Raw genomic sequence first — 21729 nt, 5'->3', positions numbered from 1 at the left:
ATATTTTCTCCAGTCTGTTTTAAATCTACTACTTTATAGCTTCTTCAAATGTCCCCTAGTCCTAGTACTTCTGGAAAGAGTGAAAAAGTGATTCACGTCTACCCTTTCCATTCCACTCATTATTCTTTAGACCTCTATCATATCACCCCTGTTTAGGGTTTATTTGTCACTATAGGGAGTAACCTCTTTTTCTAGTGAATTCGTCCTTATCACATGTCCAAAAATAGGTCAGTGGGAAACAGGGAATCATGGCGAGGACTGGCCTACAGAGTATCCAAGGGTCGGACATGACTGAATGGACAGTAGTGCTATAGGGAGTTACAAACATGACTAACAAGTATAAATGGACCTGAATATTTGTTCCAACTCTGCTCATTCTTGGTTTCTGGAGCCCAATGGAAAGCTTCAGTCCTATTTTAGCATGGCTCTAACCTGTTTTCTCAACCATACTGCCTGGAATGCGCTCCCGAGAGAGGTGGTGGAAAGGAAAACGGTGATGGAGTTCAAAGAAGCGTGGGATGAACACAGAAGATCTAGAATCAGAAAATAATCCTATATAATAAAACCCTAGCCACGCATGCGCACTCTTAACTGCGTGCTTCCATGATCCGTAGGTCTGTGGCCGCAGGAGTGCGCATGCGCGAGTCCCCAGCCTTACTTCTTCCCAGCACCTACCTACACTCGCCGACAGAACTGGCCGCCAGCGCTGGACTCCCTGCTCTCTACAATATTCGGCTCCTCTCACCAGCTGCACCAGTGTCGGAGAAGGCTTCCGACACTGGCAGGGATCGAGAGGAGCCACGGCGACACCTCGCGGGAAGGGAAGCGCCGACAAAACACTCCAGCTGCTACATTCTCTGTGGTCCCGACTCCAAACCTGCCGATTCCAGCAGCGTGTGCAGCACTCTACATACACTGCTTCGGGGCCTTCTACTGCCCTGATTTGCTCTGCCGTGTCTCTGATGATGTCATCAGGGACATGCCAGAGTAAATCAGGGCAGTAGAAGGCCCTGAAGCAGCGTGTGTAGAGTGCTGCATATGCTGCTGGAATCGGCAGGTTTGTCGGGACCGTGGGAAGGGATGGGGGGTAAGGGAAACTCTACTGCTGCACAGGGAAGTGGTGTGGGGGGAGGGAATGCTGCTGCTGTGGCTGCTGCACAGGGAAGTGGGGGGGGATCGAAATGCTGCTGTACAGGGAAGTAGGGTGGGCAGAAATGCTGCTGCACAGGGACATGGAGGGGGAGGGAATGCTGCTGTGGCTGCTGCACAGGGAAGTGGGGGGGGGGAAAGAAAGACAGACAGAGGGAGGAAGGCAGACAGAAAGAAAAGAAGAAAGGCACAGGGGTAGGGAGAGACACAGAAAGACAGACAGACAAAGGGGGCCAGGGAGAGAGACAGACAGAAACAAAGACAGCGGGAGGGAGAGAGAGACAGAAATAAAGAAAGACAGACAGACATATATTCTAGCACCCGTTAATGTAACGGGCTAAAATACTAGTAGTAAATATTGAAGTAACTTCATCCTATGCCCTCATTCCAGAGCTTCCTTTCAAATGAAAGAGACTTGACTTGTGTGCTCATAGGTATTTAAATGTCTCTATCATATTTCCCCTCTCCCACTTTTTCTCCAAAGTATACAGATTGAGATCTTTAAGTCTGTCCCATACACCTTATATTGAAGACCATGCACCATTTTAGTAGTCTTCCTCTAGACTGACTCCATCCTTTTTATGTCTTTTTGAAGGTGCGACCTACAGAATTATACACAATACAGTATTCTAAATGAGGTCTCGTTGCAAAATATCACTGACAGGAAGGGAAACATTTTAAAAACAAGCTAGTGCAAAGGCTACCAGCATCTACATCAGTCCCCAACCTTTCCCCAACCACAAATAATAATCCCTGGTGTCCAGTGACATACTACCACCAAGCACAGCTTACATGGAGTGGGAAGGTAGCAGGGACATTTGGCAGAGGCCTCACACAGAAAGGGGTATTCATCTGGGAAAAAATGTTTATTTCATTAATATGTTTTACTTCTGGCAGAATTCTGTGCAACTGCGCAATGCAAAATTTCCACAGAATTCCCCTTTTCCCATGCAGAATCTCCTTCAGCAATGGTGTCCGCTTCATTGGGTCACAGTATCAACAGTGATTCCCACACGCTGCCTGCCACCAACCCAGAAGCCTCACAGAGAGGCTTTCAGGTTAGTGGCAGGCAGCATGTGGGAATCACTGCAGAAGTCGTGACCTGCTGAAGCAAGCCTTACCAAGAGAGAGTACAGGGAAGGGGAGGAAGGAAGGTTGCTGGCACAGGGGGAAGGGAAGGGTGAGAGGAAGAAAAGTTGTTAGCACAGGGGGAGCAGAGGGGTGAGAGGAAGGAAATTTGCTGGCACAGGGGGAGGGGTGAGAGGAAAGAAGGTTGCTGGCACAGGGGGAAGGGAAGGGGTGAGAGGAAGAAATGTTGTTGGCACAGGGGGAGGAGAGGGGTGAGAGGAAGGAAAGATGCTAACACAAGGGGAGGGGAGGAGTGAGAAGAAAAGATGCTGGCACAGGGGGAGGGGAGGAGTGAGAGGAAGGAAAGATGCTGGCACTCAGGGGAGGAGGGAGACATACTTAGTGAGGGGAGAGGGTAAAATGTTGCACATGATAATGGAGGGGAGGAAGGGAAAGATGGTATATCGAGGAATATAGAAATATATGACCCAGGGAACAAGGCAGGGGGAGAGAGAGATGATGGACAGTGGGGAAAGAAACAGAAATGTTGGATATGGCAATGGAAGGGAAAGAATGCTGCATGGGGGAGGGATAAAAGAGAAAGAGAGAGCTGTTGGACATGGGGATGTATGAGAGAGAGAGAGATACACAGGAGGGGGAGGAGGAGGGAGATGTTGCATCCAGGAGCAGAGTAGCATGATGAAGAGATGGCTGACAATGGGAGTGAGGAAATAGAGTAGGAGAAATGCTGGAACATGGAGGAGAGTGAGGGGGAGGGGAAGAGAGAGGGAGATGTCAGGCTATGAAGGTGGGGAGGGAAGGAAGAGGGAGCAGATGCTGGGCTATAAAGGTGGAGGAACGAAGACACTGTGAATGGTAGAAACCTGTGGGGAGGAGAGGGTGGCAAGGAAACGGAGGAGAGGATAGATATTACAGAGGGCAGAAATATTGTAATGGGAGATATGCTGAAGGGAATGGAGGGCTGAGGAAGGAATGAGAAGGGGAATGGGACAGAAGATGGAAATTTGATAGGTAGCTAAAAAGTGAAAAAGAGCAAAAGAAGGGTAAGAAAGAGGCAGAAAAAGAGCTAAAAAGGAATAATCAGTATGTCAGAGGCAGGTGTAGTGAGGGAATAGACAGGAGAGAGGAGAAAAGACAAATAGATAGCAGCGGCTTGAAGGAGAATTAGCAGACGACAAGAAAGCAGAAAAGAGAAACTGGAACCAACATGATGGAAAAATAAAATATCCAGACAACAAAGGTATAAGAAAAACATTTTATTTCAAATGTTTTAAATGGGACATGGATAACAATTAGCAAAAATGATGTTTAAATTTTGACATATAAACTTGCATAATTTGCTAATGTTGGGCCCCTTTTATCAAACCGTGGTAGAACTTTTTTACCACGGGCCAGCAAGGTAAATGCTCCAACACTCATTCAATTCCTTTGAGCATCAGAACATTTACCTTGCCAGCCTGCAGTAAAAAGCTCTATTGCAGTTTGATACAAGGGGGGCCTTGTGCATAGAATTTTTAATTTTTTTGTGCACAATTTCACCAGGAGAAATTTTTTAAACTGAACACAAAATCATTTCAGCTACTGGATTTTTCCTTTATTATTTACAAATTTACATACTTCTACAGCTAAAAATCAGCCTCAAATGCTTCTATATCTTTTTTTTTTTTTTGTAATTATTAATTCTAGGACTGGGGTCTCCTACGAGTTTGCACTGTCTCAGGCCTTTGTGATTCTTTGAAAGGTCTTGCACTGAGTCAGATTAAAAAAAAAATACAACTACATAGATGATACATGTGCAGGCAATAGATTTGGTTTAAGGCTCACAATTACAGTTCCATTTTCCTACATTCACTATAGCTTTTTCAGAACATTTACATTGTTTGTAAATACCAAAACACACTTTGGGGCCAGCAGACAGAGTTGTTATACCTCTCTCTTTCCTGCACTTCAGCTCTGAAGTCAATGACACTTATTTTTATTGCCTTACTGGGTACAGGTAATGCTATACAATGATGATAAATGATCAAATTAAATAGCTTATGGTCTAATCCACAGATTCTATATATGGCACCCAAATTTGCACATGGAGCAAAAATGCATGGGTAAATTAATTAGCTAGCCATTAACTAGCAATAAACTGACGTTAACAATCAGTTATTGCAGTTAATTGGCATTAAATTAGATTTTGCGCCTACATCTTCCTGTGCACTATTCTATAACCGCACACACTTAAATCTTGTAGCACTCAACTCAAAAGGGGCGTAGTAGGGGTGTTCTAAAAATTTGTAGGCAGAGTTAGAGAATACCACACTTCCCACGCCCAAATTCCAGGAGTTGGGCACCAGCATTTATACCAGGATTCAGCTGGCATAAATACTGGCACCCAAATTTAGGTGCAGGAATAGGCTCTAAGGGGGAAATTCTAAAACTGACACCTAAGCTAATTGAAAAATGCTGTTAGAAGCGGCAAAACAACAACAAGGTTAAAGCATCTACCGGGACCTAAATAAAAGGCCCCAGAATCACACCTACATAGGTACTTTATGCCACTTAATGCCACTATCGGTATGGCTAATGGCAGAAGTCCAAAGCAAACCAGCTATCTTGCCATGTATAACTCCAAATGCAAAGAACTAAACTTTGATATATAGACACTGGGGATATCTCAGAACGCTACTCTGAAAGATATCAGCGTAGCAGCACTCCTCACTGAGTTCACCCTGTGTATATCAAACCTAATATTTTTTTATTTTTATATTTTATAGTTCAACTCGTAACTTGTCATGAAAATTTTCTTTAAACATATTAATTTTATAAATATTTCTTCATCTTTTTTGCTTATAAAAACTTCATCTTATTATTAAAGCATTCCATTTTCAAAAATTCACTAATGGATAATGCACTTATCTTATATATATCAACTGTGTGGCCGCACTATTCCCCACCAATGCGTTTCGCCTTCTTCAGGACGGGGCTAGTGCTGCATCTGTTGGCTTACACCATTCCATTCTGCGGCCGTTCTAACATTCAACGTTCTTTGCATTTGGAGTTATACAGGGCAAGATAGCTGGTTTGCTTTGGACTATTATTTAATACTTGCCACAAAGCCAATGATTTCTACTTAATGGCAGAAGTGGCATTAGGCGCCATAAAGTGCCTACATAGGCGTAATTCACGGCATAAATAGGTGCCAGAAATGTAGGCCTGGAAAACCATGGCCTACATTTCCAGTGCCTATCTGTCCCGGAGGCACAATTCTTTATACGGCGAATGGCGTGATTGACATGCGATCGGCAGCCGCTTTGTATATCAGTGCCATAAACAGTGCCCCTTTGACAAAGCCAAGATATCGAGTCCTGGCGTGGCTAATGCAATGCAGCTCATACGAACAGAATGGGCTGCGTCATATTTGCTGGGTGGGAATCGCTACCATGGCTTTGTAAAAGGGGCCCTAAGCACTATTCTATTTATAGAACAGCGCTCCATGCCAATTTTTCCGGTACCCAAATTTACTGAATCTGGGCCTAAGTGTGTGCCTAAGGTAATGGCAGATGAAAAGGGAAAAATTTAAGCTGCAAGTATCCTTGCAAAGTCTATGGGTATATTTTACCTGCCATTTTCCCACCAATTCTCAAAATGAAAGAACACACACACTTTCCCTTTTGAAAATTACAGTGGTGCCTTGGTTTGCGAGCATAATTCGTTCCAGAAGCATGTTCGTAATCCAAAGCGCTCATATATCAAAGCAAATTTCCCTATAGGAAATAATGGAAACACGGACGATTCGTTCCACAGCCCTAAAATTTTAATATAAAATATACTGTACACACATACTTGTATTGCAAGACCTCGCTCGTTTAGAACAGTCACTACACTCCCGCAGCGTATTCAGATTAGGTGGGAACTCAGGGAATTGGATAGGACTATGTAAACTTTGAGCCAAATGGGATGGAATTGAGCACTGGCAGAATGAGTAGAGGTTCAGGGACTGTGCAACAGTGAAGGCAAAGCCGGGATGTTTTGGGCTAGGGTATATTGTGTGTGTATGCTGTGCACACCTGTATTATGCTTAATAACTGCGCTCAGCGATGCAACGAGGGTATGTTGTGTGTACTGTGATGACGTGGTGCACGTTGAATTGCTCGTATTGCAAGACAATGCTTGTTGATCCAGTTTAAATTTTAGCAAATATTTTGCTCGTCTTGCAAAACACTCGCAAACCACATTACTCGCAATCCAAGGTTTTACTGTCTTTTTTTAAAACCCCATTCTTAGATATCTGTACCTATTTTCTACAGGTCTCCTTCCTGAGCAAAACACCTGTAGATTTTTGGAACAATACATGCAAACAGAATCTAAAAAAATCTAGGAGTAAATATTCAGCCAGTAGTCATCAGCATTTGTTTTGGCCACTGCCGGTCTTATACCCAGATATTTGATGCTGGGCCAGGTCCAGGCATCGACACTGGCATCAATTATCCAATTATAAGCGCTGGCTATCCCTTTTGTGGTTAAGTATGATTTCAGCACGTAATCACCTATGTGAAACTGGACAAAGATTGGACTGAGTTTTATGTGGATCAGTTTGTCCAGTTAACTTAAGTGGTCAAGTGCTAAATATTGGCACTTAACTGCAGAAGTGCCAACTCTGTCCCTGGACCACCCACAAAATAGCCAGCTACGTCTTTAGTGGTTAGCGCTGATATACAGTGGCACTATGATTTATTGTTTCTTGGCATTTGATATACCACCCTATCATGCCAAATTCAGAGCAGTGTACAATTTTTTTTTTAGCAGGTACTCTAGTTAAGTACTACTGAATATCAGTGGATAGCCCCATACAAGCGATTTAACCAGCCAGGAGTCTTTTGGCCAGTTAAATAACTTTGAACATTGACTCCTTAGTTTCCAACCTAGCCCATTTCTCTTTCTTACTCAGGCACAGACAGGCCTATCAAGAGGGGAGGGCAGGGGAGGGGCAAGATTCCCCTGAGTGCTGGCATTGTCAATAGAAAAGTTTGTTTTCACTGATGCCAGCGTTTTTCCGTCCCTTCCAACTCCCCTCCCCAGTCCCAGTCCTCAATTTGCCACAGCAGTGATAAAGAGAAGGGAGGCTTCTGGTGGCAGGCAAAAGGCTGGTTTTCTCCTGTGCCAGGTTATTAAATTAATTCTACTTTGCTGGCAATGGGTTCTTCTTCCTGCCACAGCCCGCCTTCTGTGAAGTAACTTCCTGTTTCTGCATAGGTGAAACAGGACAAAAAGAAGGACAAATATCTGGCAGAACAGAATTAACATGATATCCCAGCAGAATAGCAGGAGACCAAGCTAGCCTTCTTCCTGCCACTGGAAGCCTCCCTTCACCCCCAGGGGAAGAAGCAGGGAACCCACTGCAGTAGCAGGAGACGAACAGTAAGTTACTGCTTCACATCCAGATGGTTCATTTGTATTCAAACTATGAGGGGTGTATGGGGGGGGGCCTTAAAAATGTTTGCCCTAGGCCTAGCTTTGTCTCTCAGTGGGCCTTGCACAGGACACTGAGCCATAGAACCCAACTTCTCAGCCTACACCCAGTCCTGCAGAAACATGAAAATTACATGATCAGATAACACCAAGATTTGTTTCATCTCTACAGAAATCTAAAATTTAATAAATACAGACAGTAAACAACTCAAATATTTCAATAAAGCACTTCATCGTGTCAAAATATAAATCATAGTGCAAGAAGCAACTTAATAAATGATCTCCATGTACAATATTAGTAAAATTTTTCTGGTAGACAGTTTGCTATTCCATAACAGATGCGGAATCAGGCAGCAGGTTAGGAAAGGCCACCTCCTGAAGACAGCTGGCCAGCTACACTGGCAGTACAAGTGAAGGCAATGTGAGCTCCTGTATGGGTTTCAGCAGAAGGAAATAGTCACTGTCACTCACTATTCATTCTCGACTGGGAACCCATCGAAACTTGTAGCCCCCGTTGCTTGTCCTGATAGTGAATGCATTGCCCTGCGGGAAAGCTAAAGTCCGAATTGTGCAGTGGTCTTTGATGGATGTCCTGAAGCCCAAGTCTTCCTCCAAGCCACTGTTATTCAGGTTCACCGAACTCTGCCCGGTGCAAGTCTGCAATCCATGAAAAGCTCCGTACATGTTAATGGCTGAGCCCTTTCCCCCACTACAATCAGGGGTGCCTGAATTCTCCTCGTGCAGTTTTGAGCGTTTATTATCCGTGGGATCAACTGTCCGCAGAGCTGCGTAGCATTTCTCTGTAATCTCCCTCAAGATTTCATCTACCTGCTTGTCATCATGGTCGTTGGCATAAAGTTCTTCTATGCTTCTTTTGGTTGGACTTTTCGTAATAAGAAATTCGGCAGGGACTTTATCATCTTCTTTTGGGTGGTGGCTCATCAGTTCCTGTCTCAAAAAAATATGGCAATTGCCTTTAATCAGTGATCACCTGCAATTTAGTGAATCTCAATTTTCTCGGTATCTTTTTAAAATGGGAGTAAAAAAACAACAAACCAAACAGGTGACAATGCACCTTGAGAGCCTCGTAAATGAATGTGCATAAGCTTTTAACACAAATAGCTGCATTACTTAGAATTAATTAGCTTTGTGCTAATAATACGGGGTTTCCACGTTGAAAGCCCAGCACACATTTGTGAATAGTGCTATTCATGTTTACATATTCAAATATTAAACTAATTAGCAACTCTAAACTGAAGGTTGAATTAAGTGCTGTGTGGCTCAGTGAGAGAGTTCAGGGTAACCTTTCCTTCATATCTTACTTTAATTTTGTTAGAACATGATTTGGTTAAACCTAATTTTGAAATTTACCATTCCTCCCTGCTTTACTAATTGAACAGTTCTAAATTAATACTAGTGAATAGGATTCAGGCAGCTAACTAGCCTTAAATCCTTGACTTTTACCTACATGTTTGGGCATTGATCAGTTGCTGATTTTGGGGTAGGGAATTCTAGCATAGCTTTTGATGTCTGCTGTATATGCTTTTTGCTCTTTGCCGTTCATGACTGTATAGTTTTTATACTCTTTGGTTTTTGTAACTGCTTTGATGTTTGGTTAAAAAGTGGTATATGAAATGTTTTAAACTAAACTAAAGGCTCTGCTGCATTCTCCATTCTGCCTCAGTGACTTTTTATTTTTTTATTTTTTTTTATTTTTACTTTGTGTTTTTTTTATTTTTTATAATTCTTTATTCATTTTCATAATTACATTAAATGTATATATATATTTAATCACATTAACAGTAAATATATCATTTAACATTCTATTATTTGTGCAGTACATCCTTTTTCCCCCCCTCCCCTTCCCATCCCTCTCTATCATATGTTCTATAATCATATAAATTCTTTATTCATATTCATAAATTACATTAAGTGTTATTTATATCTCTATTCCTCTTCCCTCCCTCCCATCCCTAAACTTCATTTTTGTATGATATATGTTAAAATAAAATATCCCCCCCTTTCTTCATAAATTAATAAACATAAGGGAAATATTTCTACTTAATCTTGACAATATTGTGTTAATGGTTTCCATACATCCTGAAATTTTTTAAAATATCCCTTTTGTAACGCAGTAAACCTTTCCATTTTATATATGTGGCATAAAGAATTCCACCAAAATGTATAATTTAGTCTTTTCCAATCTTTCCAGTTATATGTGATTTGTTGAATGGCAACCCCTGTCATTATTAATAATAATTTATTATTGTTCGCTGAAATCTGACTTTTTTTTCTCATATCCATACCAAATATCACAGTATCATAAGATAATGCCTCAGTGACTTTACTCCCCTTTGGCAATATCACACTTGGAGTTTTTTTGGGGTTTTTTTTTTTTTTTAGAGAGAGGAGAGTTATGGGTACTGAGTATTGGCACCTTTTTCATTGCTTGATAAAAATGACCCATAATCCCAGTGTGGTGCGGTGGTTAGAGCTATAGCCTCAGCACCCTGCGATTGTGGGTTCAAACCCATACTGCTCCTTGTGACACCACACAAGTCACTTAATCCCCCCATTGCCCCAGGTACATTAGATAGGTTGTGAGTAACTGGGACAGACAAAGAAAAATTCTTGAGTACTTGGATAAATTCATGTAAACCATTCTGAGCTCCCCTTGGGGGGGGCATTGTTGGGAGACAGCAGACTTGAGAGAGACTTGGGTGTGCTGGTGGATGCATCACTGAAGCCATCTGCACAGTGCGCAGCAGCCTCAAAAAAAGCCAACAGGATGCTGGGCATCATAAAGAGGGGCATAACAACCAGGACGCGGGAAGTCAACATGCCATTGTATCGAGCGATGGTGCGTCCGCATCTGGAATACTGCGTTCAGTATTGGTCGCCGCACCTCAAGAAAGACATGGCGGTACTTGAGAGAGTCCAAAGGAGAGCAACGAAACTGGTAAGAGGGCTGGAACACTGCCCATACGCCGAGAGGTTGGATAGGCTGGGGCTCTTCTCTCTGGAAAAAAGGAGGCTCAGGGGAGATATGATAGAGACCTTCAAGATCATGAGGGGCATAGAGAGGGTGGATAGGGACAGATTCTTCTGAGGGGGGACAACAGGTACGAGGGGGCATTCGGAGAAACTGAAGGGAGATAGGTTCAAAACAAATGCAAGGAAGTTTTTCTTCACCCAAAGGGTCGTGGACACTTGGAATGCGCTACCGGAGGAAGTGATCAGGCAGAGTACAGTACAGGGTTTCAAACGGATTGGACGGATTCCTGAGGGATAAAGGGATCGTGGGATACTGAGAGAGGTGCTGGGATGTAACACAAGTATAGACAGCTAACCAGGTAATAAGTATAGAAAGCCAACCAGGTCGTGCATGTGCAAGACCGGAGGGTTAGGACTTTGATGGGAAGATAGGACTTTAATGAGAAACCAAGGTGGCAAGGGGCCCCTTCTGGTGATTCAGGAAGGTCGTGACCTGTTTGGGCCGCCGCGGGAGCGGACTGCTGGGCAGGATGGACCTATGGTCTGACCCGGTGGAGGCACTGCTTATGTTCTTATGTTCTTATTAATAAAAGAGCTCAGTGCTGCTTTTTCATGGATTCTTTGGCTGGCAGGGGGTCTGGCTACTGTAAAGTAGTTCCCTCAGTAATCACTCCACTCCTAAAGAATGGCCTGGGATTTGAGTACCAACACCATTATTGCTAGAAAAAAAAATGCACTGATCACACTATAAATAGTCATAAATAAACCATTATAATCCTTAATCCCTGACAACAACTGATCTGTTCTCTACTGTGCCTCATGCAGAGCCATCACTTTTCTAGATAGCTGATGATAAATAGTATAGTTTGATGATAAGTGATGGATAAAAAAACAGAAATCAGACAAATATTAACCGCCTTTATGAAGAAATTCATAAATCCCAATCAATCAGTCAATAAATACATTGGAAGCCTGGTATAAAAGCACCCTCCGAAGGTGACAGTGGGAATTGCTTCACCTACAATATATTTTCTGACCATTATTTTTTTTAATTTAAAATTATTTGTTGACCGCCTATCTACAAGTCTAGGCGGGGACTAATGTGAACATACACAAACAGCAATTAACAAACAACAAAGTACAATGGCAATACACATAAAAATCATAAAACATCTGAACATCTTTACGTAATCTTAAAATTACATCTTCAAAAAGACGGTTCAAAGCTGGTGCCAACCATTGCCTAACACTAAAATGTTGAATCTCATACACATCCACTGCTTGTGCCAAAAGCACGTGCAAATAATACAGTTTTTACCTCTTTTCTAAATTGACAAAGCATAGTCAATTGACGCATAGAGACTGACAAGGCATTCCATAGGACCAGGCCCCGAACTGACAACAAGGAATTCCTATTACCAGCAAGTTTAACGGTTACTAAGGATGGAATTTCCAATCTCAAACTGTCAGCAGACCGCAACTCACGGATAGGGGCGTACCAATGAAAAAGTGAGCCAACAGCTATAGGACAATTGCATTAAAGCACCTTGAACATCAAACACAAGATCTTAAATTCTACCCGCATTTCAATAGAAAATAAAGTGCGTGTAATATCGGGGCGATATGATCAGATTTGGACACATGCGCAATAAGGCGAGCAGCAGCATTCTGTGCCATCTGCAAGTCATGCAAAACACATTTAGGCAACCCTACATAACGTAGCAGGAACTGTTCAGAATATACATATCATTTTGCTCAATTCTTGGCTCTGTTGCTTCCTCCATGCATTCTTTCATTTGCACCTTTTTCAGTTGTATTTCAAGGCAGGGTACATTCGGATCATTTGTCTCATATTTTTATGTGTTTCATTGTCTATTGTCACACCTTTTAAAAGGTACCTATTGTTATGATCATACCGAATGATATAGTAAAGGGGGGCAGGGGGTGGGCCGCCCTGGGCATCATCTTCACAGGATTGCTGGCATCTCTCCTCCTCTCCCCCCCCCATAGCTCTTTAAATGTATGCCAACGTGAGTAGTATCTTCCACCTGCTGTTCATGCCAGTTTCGGCCCCCTTCTGACATCAGTTCCTAATCGCGGAACAAGAATGTGATGTCAGAAGGGAGCCGAGGCTGGCGCGAGCAGTAAATGGAAGACGCTGCTCATGCCGGTGAACATTTCAAGAGGTACGCAGGCGGCAGGGGGGTACCCAAGCAGTGGGAAAGAGTGGGTGGGTGAGCGGCACAGCAGTGCCAGACACCACTGCCCCAAGTGCCAACTTCCCTCGCTACACCAATGCTCATACCTCCCTATTTTTGAAAATCACTTTATCAGGGTGTCTTCTTAAGCATTTCTTTCATCCTTACATTTGCACTTATCTCCATGCTGCCTGCAATGGGTTTAAGTAAAGATCAGCACACCTTCATTTGCCTAGGCCTGAGCTTCCCAAACTGTGAGCCCGGACCCCAAATGGGGTCACAAAACCTACATTTGAGGTCACAGTTTTGGTAGACTATCCATAGGTGCATCACCTAGGCCCATAACTTTGGAACTTATCTCTTTGGCAGGGCCAGGCCAACCATTAGGCAAAACTAGACATTCACCTAGGGCTGTAGCTTCTTAGATGCAGCAAAGAGCAGCTACAGTCAAAACTAAACAATAAGGGCTAGATTCACTAAGCTTTGCAAACTTTCTCCGACCCCGACCCGATTCACTAACCTCTTGGTTGATCAACCTCCCACCCATCCGATCCACCCATGCAAATGAGGGGAAATGGCATGCGAAGTAGGAAGGCAGCGATTCACTAAACAGAAGAAGGAACACCGATTGAGCTGGCCGATCCAAAAAGAAGTGACTGCTGAGGACCAGTCGCTCACGTCCTTGCCGACTGTCCTGCTCTCTGCCACCCTGTCCCTGCCGACTCTCCTGCTCTCTGCTGCCTTGTCCCAAATGACTCTCCTGCTCTCTGTCGCCCGTGGTTTTAACCCGTGGGTTAAAAGCGTGCTCTGTATATCTGGCTGCTGCAGCGTGTTCTGGCTCTGGCATATCTGGCTAAAGCGTGTTGTGTTCTATCTGGCTGCAGTGTGTTCTGTAATCTGTTCTATGTGTACTCAAAACTTTAGCCACACCTCCCCCCCCCTTTTGTTTTAACTTCACTTGTGCGCTCTGCGCATGCGTTTGGATCGCTCTGCTGCGATCTGTGCGGTCAGTGTGGGGCGTGCCTCCGATCAAATAATTTTCATGAGGACTGTTTAGTGAATCGGTCTCCCGGCAGGACTCGGCCACGGGTCACCCACAGATCAGCCAACAAAGATGAGCTTAGTGAATCTAGCCCTAAGTCATGACAGCCACATAAACTCAAAGATCCATCGTCTAGCACTGTAACCTGCAGGTTGTTTTTTTTTTTTAATACTTGTATGATGATTGTTAAGTTTAATTATCAAAATCTTGGAGGACCTAGGCTAGGGTCTGAAAGCTTAAATGAGGGCATCCACCATCTTGCAACCCCTCTACTGTTTGTCAATTTAAAAAAATTTTCTTATACTAGGGGGCCACTGAAAAGTTCTCAGCCCAACCAACAAAGTTGGGGTGGTGTCCATCCAGGGTTTTATATATACACTTAGTCCAGCGATTTTCTACTTTTTTTTGTACCATATTTGTCTGAAGGAATGAAAAAAAAAAGTGGAAAATCGCTGGACTAAATATATAGCCATTGATGGAGACTGCCCCAGGTTTGTTGGGTGGGCTGAGAACTTTTCAGCGGCTCCTCATATCGATTTGGTATTTCAAGAGGGAATAGCTTTAAATGCCATTAGTGCTCACGTTTATGGAATCCCCCAGGCTATTCAAAACCTCTGAAGACAGACTTACATCAAGTACAGAGGCAAGATGTTTTGCTTGGTTAGCAAGTTCCTTCAGCTGGACATTTCTCTCTTTCAATGAGGCTATTTCTTCTTGTTTCTCCGTTAGTGTCATGTGCAGCTGTGAATGACAAACAGCATCAATCAGATTTTAAAATGTGCACACTGACTAGGGGAACGGAGGACAAATTCAGCAGCCCTCTGACCTGCAGTAATATACAGCTTCCTTTCTCCTAGCACTTGAGATTCCTTTTACTGCAGATTTCAGAATACCCTGCCGCAGTCAGCCTCCTGACCTGGTTATTTTCCACCAGTGCATCCCCCAATGCTTTCTGGTTGTGATCTGCCAGATCCCTCCAGTATTGCTCGGTGAAAGCCGTAGTCTGCAGATCCACGTGCAGCAGACTCGTTCCTTCCGGATGAACGGAGTTAACCATGCAAGACTCAAAAGCGGACACATCGCAGGAAGGTACATTGAAATCCACCGCTCCCAGAGTAGGCTGCATCAGAGAAGACGGATCTAATCACAGACGGGGAGAAAGGAAGGGGGGGGGGGGAAACTGTGAAGACTAGACTACACAACAGGAAACCATTTGAATTTACTGTAGTTCCTCAGCATATGGCTACAGGACAATATCACAACAATGTAGAATCTGCATCCCAGAACAAAAGAATTACTTGAATTACGCAGATTTCTAAAGTTGCTTTACCTCCATCAAACATGAATATTAACTTCTTAACGCACAAAGGGGTCCTTTTACTAAGGCACATTAGCCATTTTAGTGCATGCTAAATATTAGTACGCATTAAACACTAACATGTTAGCATTTAGTGTGCGCTAATATTTAGCGCGTGCCACAATGGCTAGCACGCCTTAGTAAAAGGACCCCAAAAAGTTGAATTTCCCCATATATTTACTTACATTTATAATATTAGCATCATGCTTCTACCAGGCAACCACTGCTCAGATGCAGTGTTTTTATTTTATTTATTTTAATCTTTTTATTGTATTCAAAGAAAATTACAACTTCCAACCAAGACAACAAAGTCAATAACAAGAATCCATCTCCATCCCATTCCCCAAACCCTAACCCCCCTACAGAACCACTCTACTCCTCAGTCCCACTCCCCCATCCCGCAAAGATACAATAGGCAACCCACGAAGAAGTGTTTTTAAACGTTATTAAAAGAGTCACACTTCTTGATCTTATCGTGGTCATTTTTTTTCAACTTACCCGATATCAAGTTGTCAACAGCATCTCTGAAGTCTTGAAGACTGAAATCGGGGGCAGTTGACAGGCAATGATTCTAAAACAAATACAGGAAACGTTACCGTAAAGACCAGAGAAACCCAATTGCAGAATCGCCTATTGCTTTTTAACTGTTGGATGTGATTCGTGCATAAAAAAAATAAATAAATTAAAATACCTGTAAATCAAATCTGTAAAATGGAAATTGAACGTGACAAGCTTGAACTGCCATGGTAATGGAGTTCTGCTGGAAAGGAGCTGTTTGTGACACTTTCAAATGAGAACGCTTGAAGTTGCCAGGCTGTCGGTTCTTGATATGGGTCGTACACAGGCAGCACAGTGAGAAGAAGGCTGGAGCGCACCATGGGTGCTGGATGGCAGTCTGAGTTGCACGCGATCAGGACGGCAGTGTAGTGCGCCGGCTCCTCTCCCTCTGGCCAGTTAGAGCGTCCCTGCTCGAGTCTCATTGGTCGGCAACTGTCGCCCCGCCCTCCTGCATTCTTGGTAACCCACAATGATAGTTTTACCTGAGCAGCACTAGGGATTCTCCCTATGGTGGGTAGTGAGCTGTCCCTGCCCTCATACCATTCTGGCAGTCCGGCACAGTGCTGCCACTACCCGACATCCAGATACGGTGCTATCCCTTTCCCTATTCTGGCATAGTACTAATCCAATCCACTCACACTGCTGTACAGTGCTGCCCCCGTTTTACCTCTGTACCTGGTACATTGCTGCCTAATCCCACCTTCAAAAGTCAGCACAGTGCTGCTTATGTATAGGGTTACCATATGGCTCTAGAAAAAAGGAGAACAGAATGAGACATCCGGGTTTTACTTTCATTGAAAGCCATGGAACTAAAACCCAGACTTTTTTTTCTGGAACCATATGATATGCACCACCACCACACACTCTGGCACAATGTTTGCTTCCTTAACACTATTTCAATATGTCTAACAGAATATCCCTCTGGACACAAGTGAAGAAGTCTGCTCAATATTGGAGGTGCTCAGCACCCATTCTGGGATCTCAAAGTCCCTCCTTGAGGGCCGCAAGCCAGTCGGGTTTTCAGGATTTCCCCAATGAATATGCATTGAAAGCAGTGCATGCACATAATATCTCATGCATATTCATTGGGGAAATCTTGAAAACCTGACTGGATTGTGGTCCTCAAGGAGGGACTTTGAGACCCTGAGTCACACCCATAGACCCATAAGTCCCCCCCCTCCTCAATCCACTGCAGTATCCAAGCACAGCGTTACCCCTAATTTACTGTCGCTGTTCTCCATGGTAACCCATCTTATACCCGCACACAGTATTACTGACATTGCACAAAGTGTAGTCCCGTACCAAGGCCCTATGATCTTTATCTGCCCTCATTTTCCCGTGCTGCTGTGTATGCACTATCACCTACTATTAATTTCAGGTTTCCTTCTGTTCCACTCCCTCAGCCCGTTGCATCCAAAGGAGCACGAGAATATCCTCCATTCACACAGCTCTCCAGCACCCCCACCGCCTGTTCAGATATCTTCTATTTCCTCAGTCAAAATGTTTTTCATGTTTCACTCACTTTCCAGATTTCAGTTTTCGCCTTCTTTTGAAATTCCTCTCCGCCATTCAGATTTCCTCATCACAGTAATTTAGCTATTCCTTATTCTTGCACTTAGGCATAGTCTTTTATATTTGCACCTTATGCCGGGAAGGGGTAAACGTGCAGTTAAGATCCGCGAGGTCCGTGTTTTACCCCTTATCCCTTTTGCCTGATACATTGTTCCTGTGCAGTGTTTTCATTCTGATAGGCTCGAAACCTTATTGAGTAAAATATTCTTTACTAGGTAAATCTCGAGTTTAATGCATAATTCTCTAATCTGCCAGATAGACACAAAAAGTTAAAACTAGACGGATCCTAACAAAGAGGACAGACTGGCATGAGTAAGTTAAAGCATTTGGGCATTGATTAATGGTGTAAATTTTTATTATTATTATTATTTAATTTAACTATTATCTTAAGGGACAAATGTCAGTCCCTATATAATGTAATCTGCTATGATTTGTTTGTATTCATAATATATATATAATTAAAAACTTATTGAATTTTAAAAAAAGCTTTTTATAGAAAGAGTATCTGCATGGACAGCTTGGTATTTCCCTGATATTAAGGGCTCCTTTTATCAAGCCGCGCTAGCGCGGTTAGCGCGCGCGACTTTTAATCACGCGCTAACCCCCACCTGGCCAAAAAACTACCGCCTGCTCAAGGCAGGCGTTAGCGGCTAGCGCGGCCGGCGGTTTAACGCGCGCTATTACGTGCATTATTAAACCGCTAGCACGGCTTGATAAAAGGAGCCCGAAGTGTTCACCATCATCATTGCGATCACTTCTTTTCGTTTAAGAGCATTTGACAGAATCAGAATTTAATTTCTTATCCCCAACAAAAGAACTGATGCTTCCAGATAAGATTCAAGTTAGCCTTTCAGTCTGCACAGGTGTTCTCTCACACTGCATAACATCGGTTCTCCTTTTATATGAAGGAACTTACCGATCGTTTGGTAAATAGATAAGGCAGCTGGATGTACAGTTACTGTATTGAGTTACTAATGAAACAGCATGTGCCAATTTTTTTTTTTTTTTAATGATGTGAAATCCAAACAATAAAAAAATACAAAGGGGTTATCTCTATTCCATCCAGGAAAAATAACTTTACGTCTGCCCCTGAAAGATGTAGTTTTAAGCAAATACAGGAGAATTGTTCAAAATGAGGTCAGAATTGGGGAGGTATTGAAAAATTGGTTTTGGTAGAATGATTGTCGGGTTTGTGATCCTTCCTAAAATTAACGGTTATGAAAAGCGAGCCTCTCCCTAAGCAGGTAATGTCCTCTATGCACCTGTTTTGGGCTTCCTGCTCAGTCTTTATCCCAAGCCAAACCCTGGAGAGAAGAAGTCATGGAAAACGAAATCTTTTAAATCATGGACTAAAACAAAGGGTGGTTATTACCACCTACCACTGCACAGGAACACTTCCCAGGAAACTGCAATGGGCTGGTGGAGAGGACGAGTTATAAAGGACTCGCAACCTGTGTGCAATATTAACACATAGGAATGAAGTTATCAAAGTGGGCTACCCTTAAACCGTGTTATTTTATTAACTTCAGTTATAAGTAACTAGGTTTCATCGCATAAAATGGGACCTGAAACAGAATGGCACTGTTGGTGATAAAATAAACCGTCTTAATGGTAGCTGCGTTATTAACTACGCCCCTTAGTGGCCAGTTTCAGGAACCATCCTCTGTGGATCCTGGCTATGGATTGTCACTTTAATAACCTGTCTAGGTTGTGGGGAGGGGATAATGAAGCCCGGTAAAGATTAACTCAGATTGCAAGAGAATTCGAAAGAAGCAGGAGCAAACTGTTGACTCAAAATTAAGGGGGGAAAAAACCCCAAACAAAACAAGAAAAAAGATGTGTTTAACATATGTGACTTTGTCTTCCTATCATAGGAGCAGAATGCTTTTGGAAAAGATGCTTTTCAAGCGGTTTCAAAGTCTCACATAAAGCAGATTGTATTGAACATTACTGTAGGTACATTTGTGGCAGACTATCATATATACTGTAAAGTTACATGTAGTCGGAATTCTTAATGACATGACAATCAGCTTTAGGCAAAGGGACATTTGCGATGTATGGAGAGATTTGTGGCCATTACAAAATATGTATAAATCTAGCCCTGTAAGCGATAGGATCCCGTGACTAGTTTCTTAATTTTATTGCAATTCAAAATCTATCCAATCGCAGTGAGTTCTGTACTTGAACACTAGAAAAATATCCTAATATCAAACAAAAGCGATAAATTGAATGGCTTTCCAAAACTCTCGATCCACTTTTGAATAAACTGAAAAATAAAACGTAATTTAAAAAAAGGTCCAAATGTTAGGAATTTCCTGAATACTGCTAGTACACATTTATGAATGGAAAATCTAGGTAATGCGACCCCCCCCCCCCCTTTCTCTATGGCGTGGTGGTTTCGCGCGCTAAGTGTTAGTAAATAAGGCCTTAGTGCTTTACAGTACTATACTGGTCGCTTAAAAACATGCTTGTATGTGGAGAAAGATCAAAGTGAATACAGAAAAACGTACAATTACAGAATTAATTTATCTTTTTTTTTTTTTTTTAGCAAGTTTGCTGTTCTGAAGAGACTGTCTATGACTACTACTGGTATTTTCTTTATCGTGAACACATGAAGCAAATGTTTTCCAGGATTCCCAAAAACATATGTCAAAAGTTTAAGGAAAAGTTTTAGGAAAATGTCCAAAACACAGGTACTTATAAACTGATTTGCACCTGTAACAGCTTATGGAACTGAAGTTCTGCTCCTCCAGCCAGGAAGGTGTGAGGTGAGAAGCAAAGCTACTATTCACGACAACGCCCCCAAGAAGTGGGGAGGAGAAAGAGGGGAGAGATGATGATTAGAATCCAGTCTTCAAGCCAACCAGGACATCCACTGGCAAACCGGTCAAAAAAGGGTGAACCCAACACATTAAACAGGTTTTCTAAGGCAATTTTTCCTCTAAAGCAATTTTATTCCTTAGTAGCACTTTTGAAAATCTGTAAAGAATAAATTGGCTTGGCATAACTATTTCCGTATTGAATTCAATCCAATGCTTAAAACTACCCACAACAAGATCTTGAACTATGTCTGGAGAGTATTTATGAATTACCTGTAATCTATTCTAGACAGGCCTGACAGCACTGACAGTGCAGCAGATCGATGCTAGAAAAATAACCATTTCTGTGGAGTTATGCAGGAGCTATCAGTTCTTTGTTACCTGCTGGGCGCCGGCATTACTGCTGGAGTCTTGCTGAAGGACTGAGGTACAGTCGGCTAGATCTTGCCAATCAATAGTAGAAAGTGCTAGAAAACATACAAGGCTTATTGCAGTGATATTTAAGAAACAAGTGCGTAAATAGATTGACCGCAGTTAAATTCAACAGATAATCTACGGTTCTGAAACACCTCTCAAACTGGACCCTACCTAAGGAGAAACGTATAGTTTAAGAAACCACAGATGTTGCTGCTTTATAACGCATGGGGAATGGGTTCGACCTTAGAATATCTTTTAGCAGAAAACTCACCTGAATCTACTGTATCAGGAGACTGATCAATATAAACTGTTACTGGACTATTATCGCCAAATATCCTCCGTGTCACACGCTATGAATAAATAAATACAAATGCATGTAAATGAATAACAAAATATAACACTCCATTTTTTTCAGCCTGGCAATTAGGAATGTGTGAAAATCTGCATCCTTGGAGGGGAAAAGTTCAAAGTTCAGTCGACCCAAACACACCTTTCTCTCGGGATTCACTTGCTTTTTAATTTGTCTACTGGCTAGATCCAGGACCCTGTTTGGACACAGCTGATCGAATGCTTTTCTTCTGTTCTGCATGGTGCCTATTTCTGATTTTTTTTTTTTTTTTTACCACCTCTGAAGTGTGAGGGTTTAAACTGCAAAGAAATCACCCGAACAGGGCATTGACTTTTGCTATTTGGCCTGAGTAAGATGTGCCTGTCCCGGTTTGAAGGAACAGATGGGATTTTATACTCGAGCAGCCCGCTGCCCGTTACTTCCGCGCTGCTCCTATCAGAGCTGCGGTGGCGCCAAAGGAAGCCAGTGTCCAAAAGTAAACATTCCTGCCAGTAGCTGCGGGCCCGGGAGAAGAGAGCGCGCGAGCGCCGGACTTAGCCTGAGGGGGCGGGGCCTGGGGATGGCTTGGAGAAGGGACGAGCGGGGGAGGGGGGGGGGAAGAGAGCGCCAGAGGTGGCGCCTTCAGCTAGCGCGGCACCATATGCATCCCCCGGGAGATCGCGGACGAGCACAGGGCGCCCTTTCTGCAGGGCTTGGCGGGCCAAACGTTGAACATGTGCTTCGTT

General features: G+C 43.0%; 1 protein-coding gene across 2 annotated transcripts; it reads right to left on the bottom strand.

Moving 5' to 3' along the window:
* Window positions 1–7913: 7913 nt before the first annotated feature.
* On the bottom strand, window positions 7914–21270 carry MCIDAS (multiciliate differentiation and DNA synthesis associated cell cycle protein). 2 transcript variants are annotated; one of them, XM_033931310.1, is made up of 7 exons: window positions 21146–21270; window positions 20927–21005; window positions 20620–20705; window positions 15788–15860; window positions 14849–15072; window positions 14563–14673; window positions 7914–8646 (listed from the first exon to the last, which is right to left on the bottom strand). In XM_033931310.1, the coding sequence occupies exons 1-7, from the start codon at window positions 21242–21244 to the stop codon at window positions 8173–8175; spliced, it is 1146 nt and encodes a 381-aa protein (XP_033787201.1). In that variant the 5' UTR covers window positions 21245–21270; the 3' UTR covers window positions 7914–8172. The 2 variants fall into 2 exon arrangements, with proteins under 2 accessions (XP_033787201.1, XP_033787211.1); XM_033931320.1 differs by lacking the exons at window positions 20620–20705; window positions 20927–21005; window positions 21146–21270 and adding an exon at window positions 15981–16696.
* Window positions 21271–21729: the final 459 nt, after the last annotated feature.

The sequence above is a fragment of the Geotrypetes seraphini genome, chromosome 1, assembly GCF_902459505.1.
Source record: "Geotrypetes seraphini chromosome 1, aGeoSer1.1, whole genome shotgun sequence".
Classification (NCBI taxonomy): Eukaryota; Metazoa; Chordata; class Amphibia; order Gymnophiona; family Dermophiidae; genus Geotrypetes; species Geotrypetes seraphini.
Note: the sequence above shows the minus strand (reverse complement) of the source record. Positions and strands in the feature narration are given on the sequence as shown.

Bases quoted from the DNA above. Each gene is read 5' to 3' on its own strand.
- MCIDAS (XM_033931310.1), bottom strand. From the start codon at position 21,244: ATGCAGAACAGAAGAAAAGCATTCGATCAGCTGTGTCCAAACAGGGTC. The intron at 21,006-21,145 runs GTGTGTTTGGGT...ATTTATTCATAG, and splicing joins AAGTGAATCCCGAGAGAAAG to CGTGTGACACGGAGGATATT. The intron at 20,706-20,926 runs GTGAGTTTTCTG...TATGTTTTCTAG, and splicing joins TCCTGATACAGTAGATTCAG to CACTTTCTACTATTGATTGG.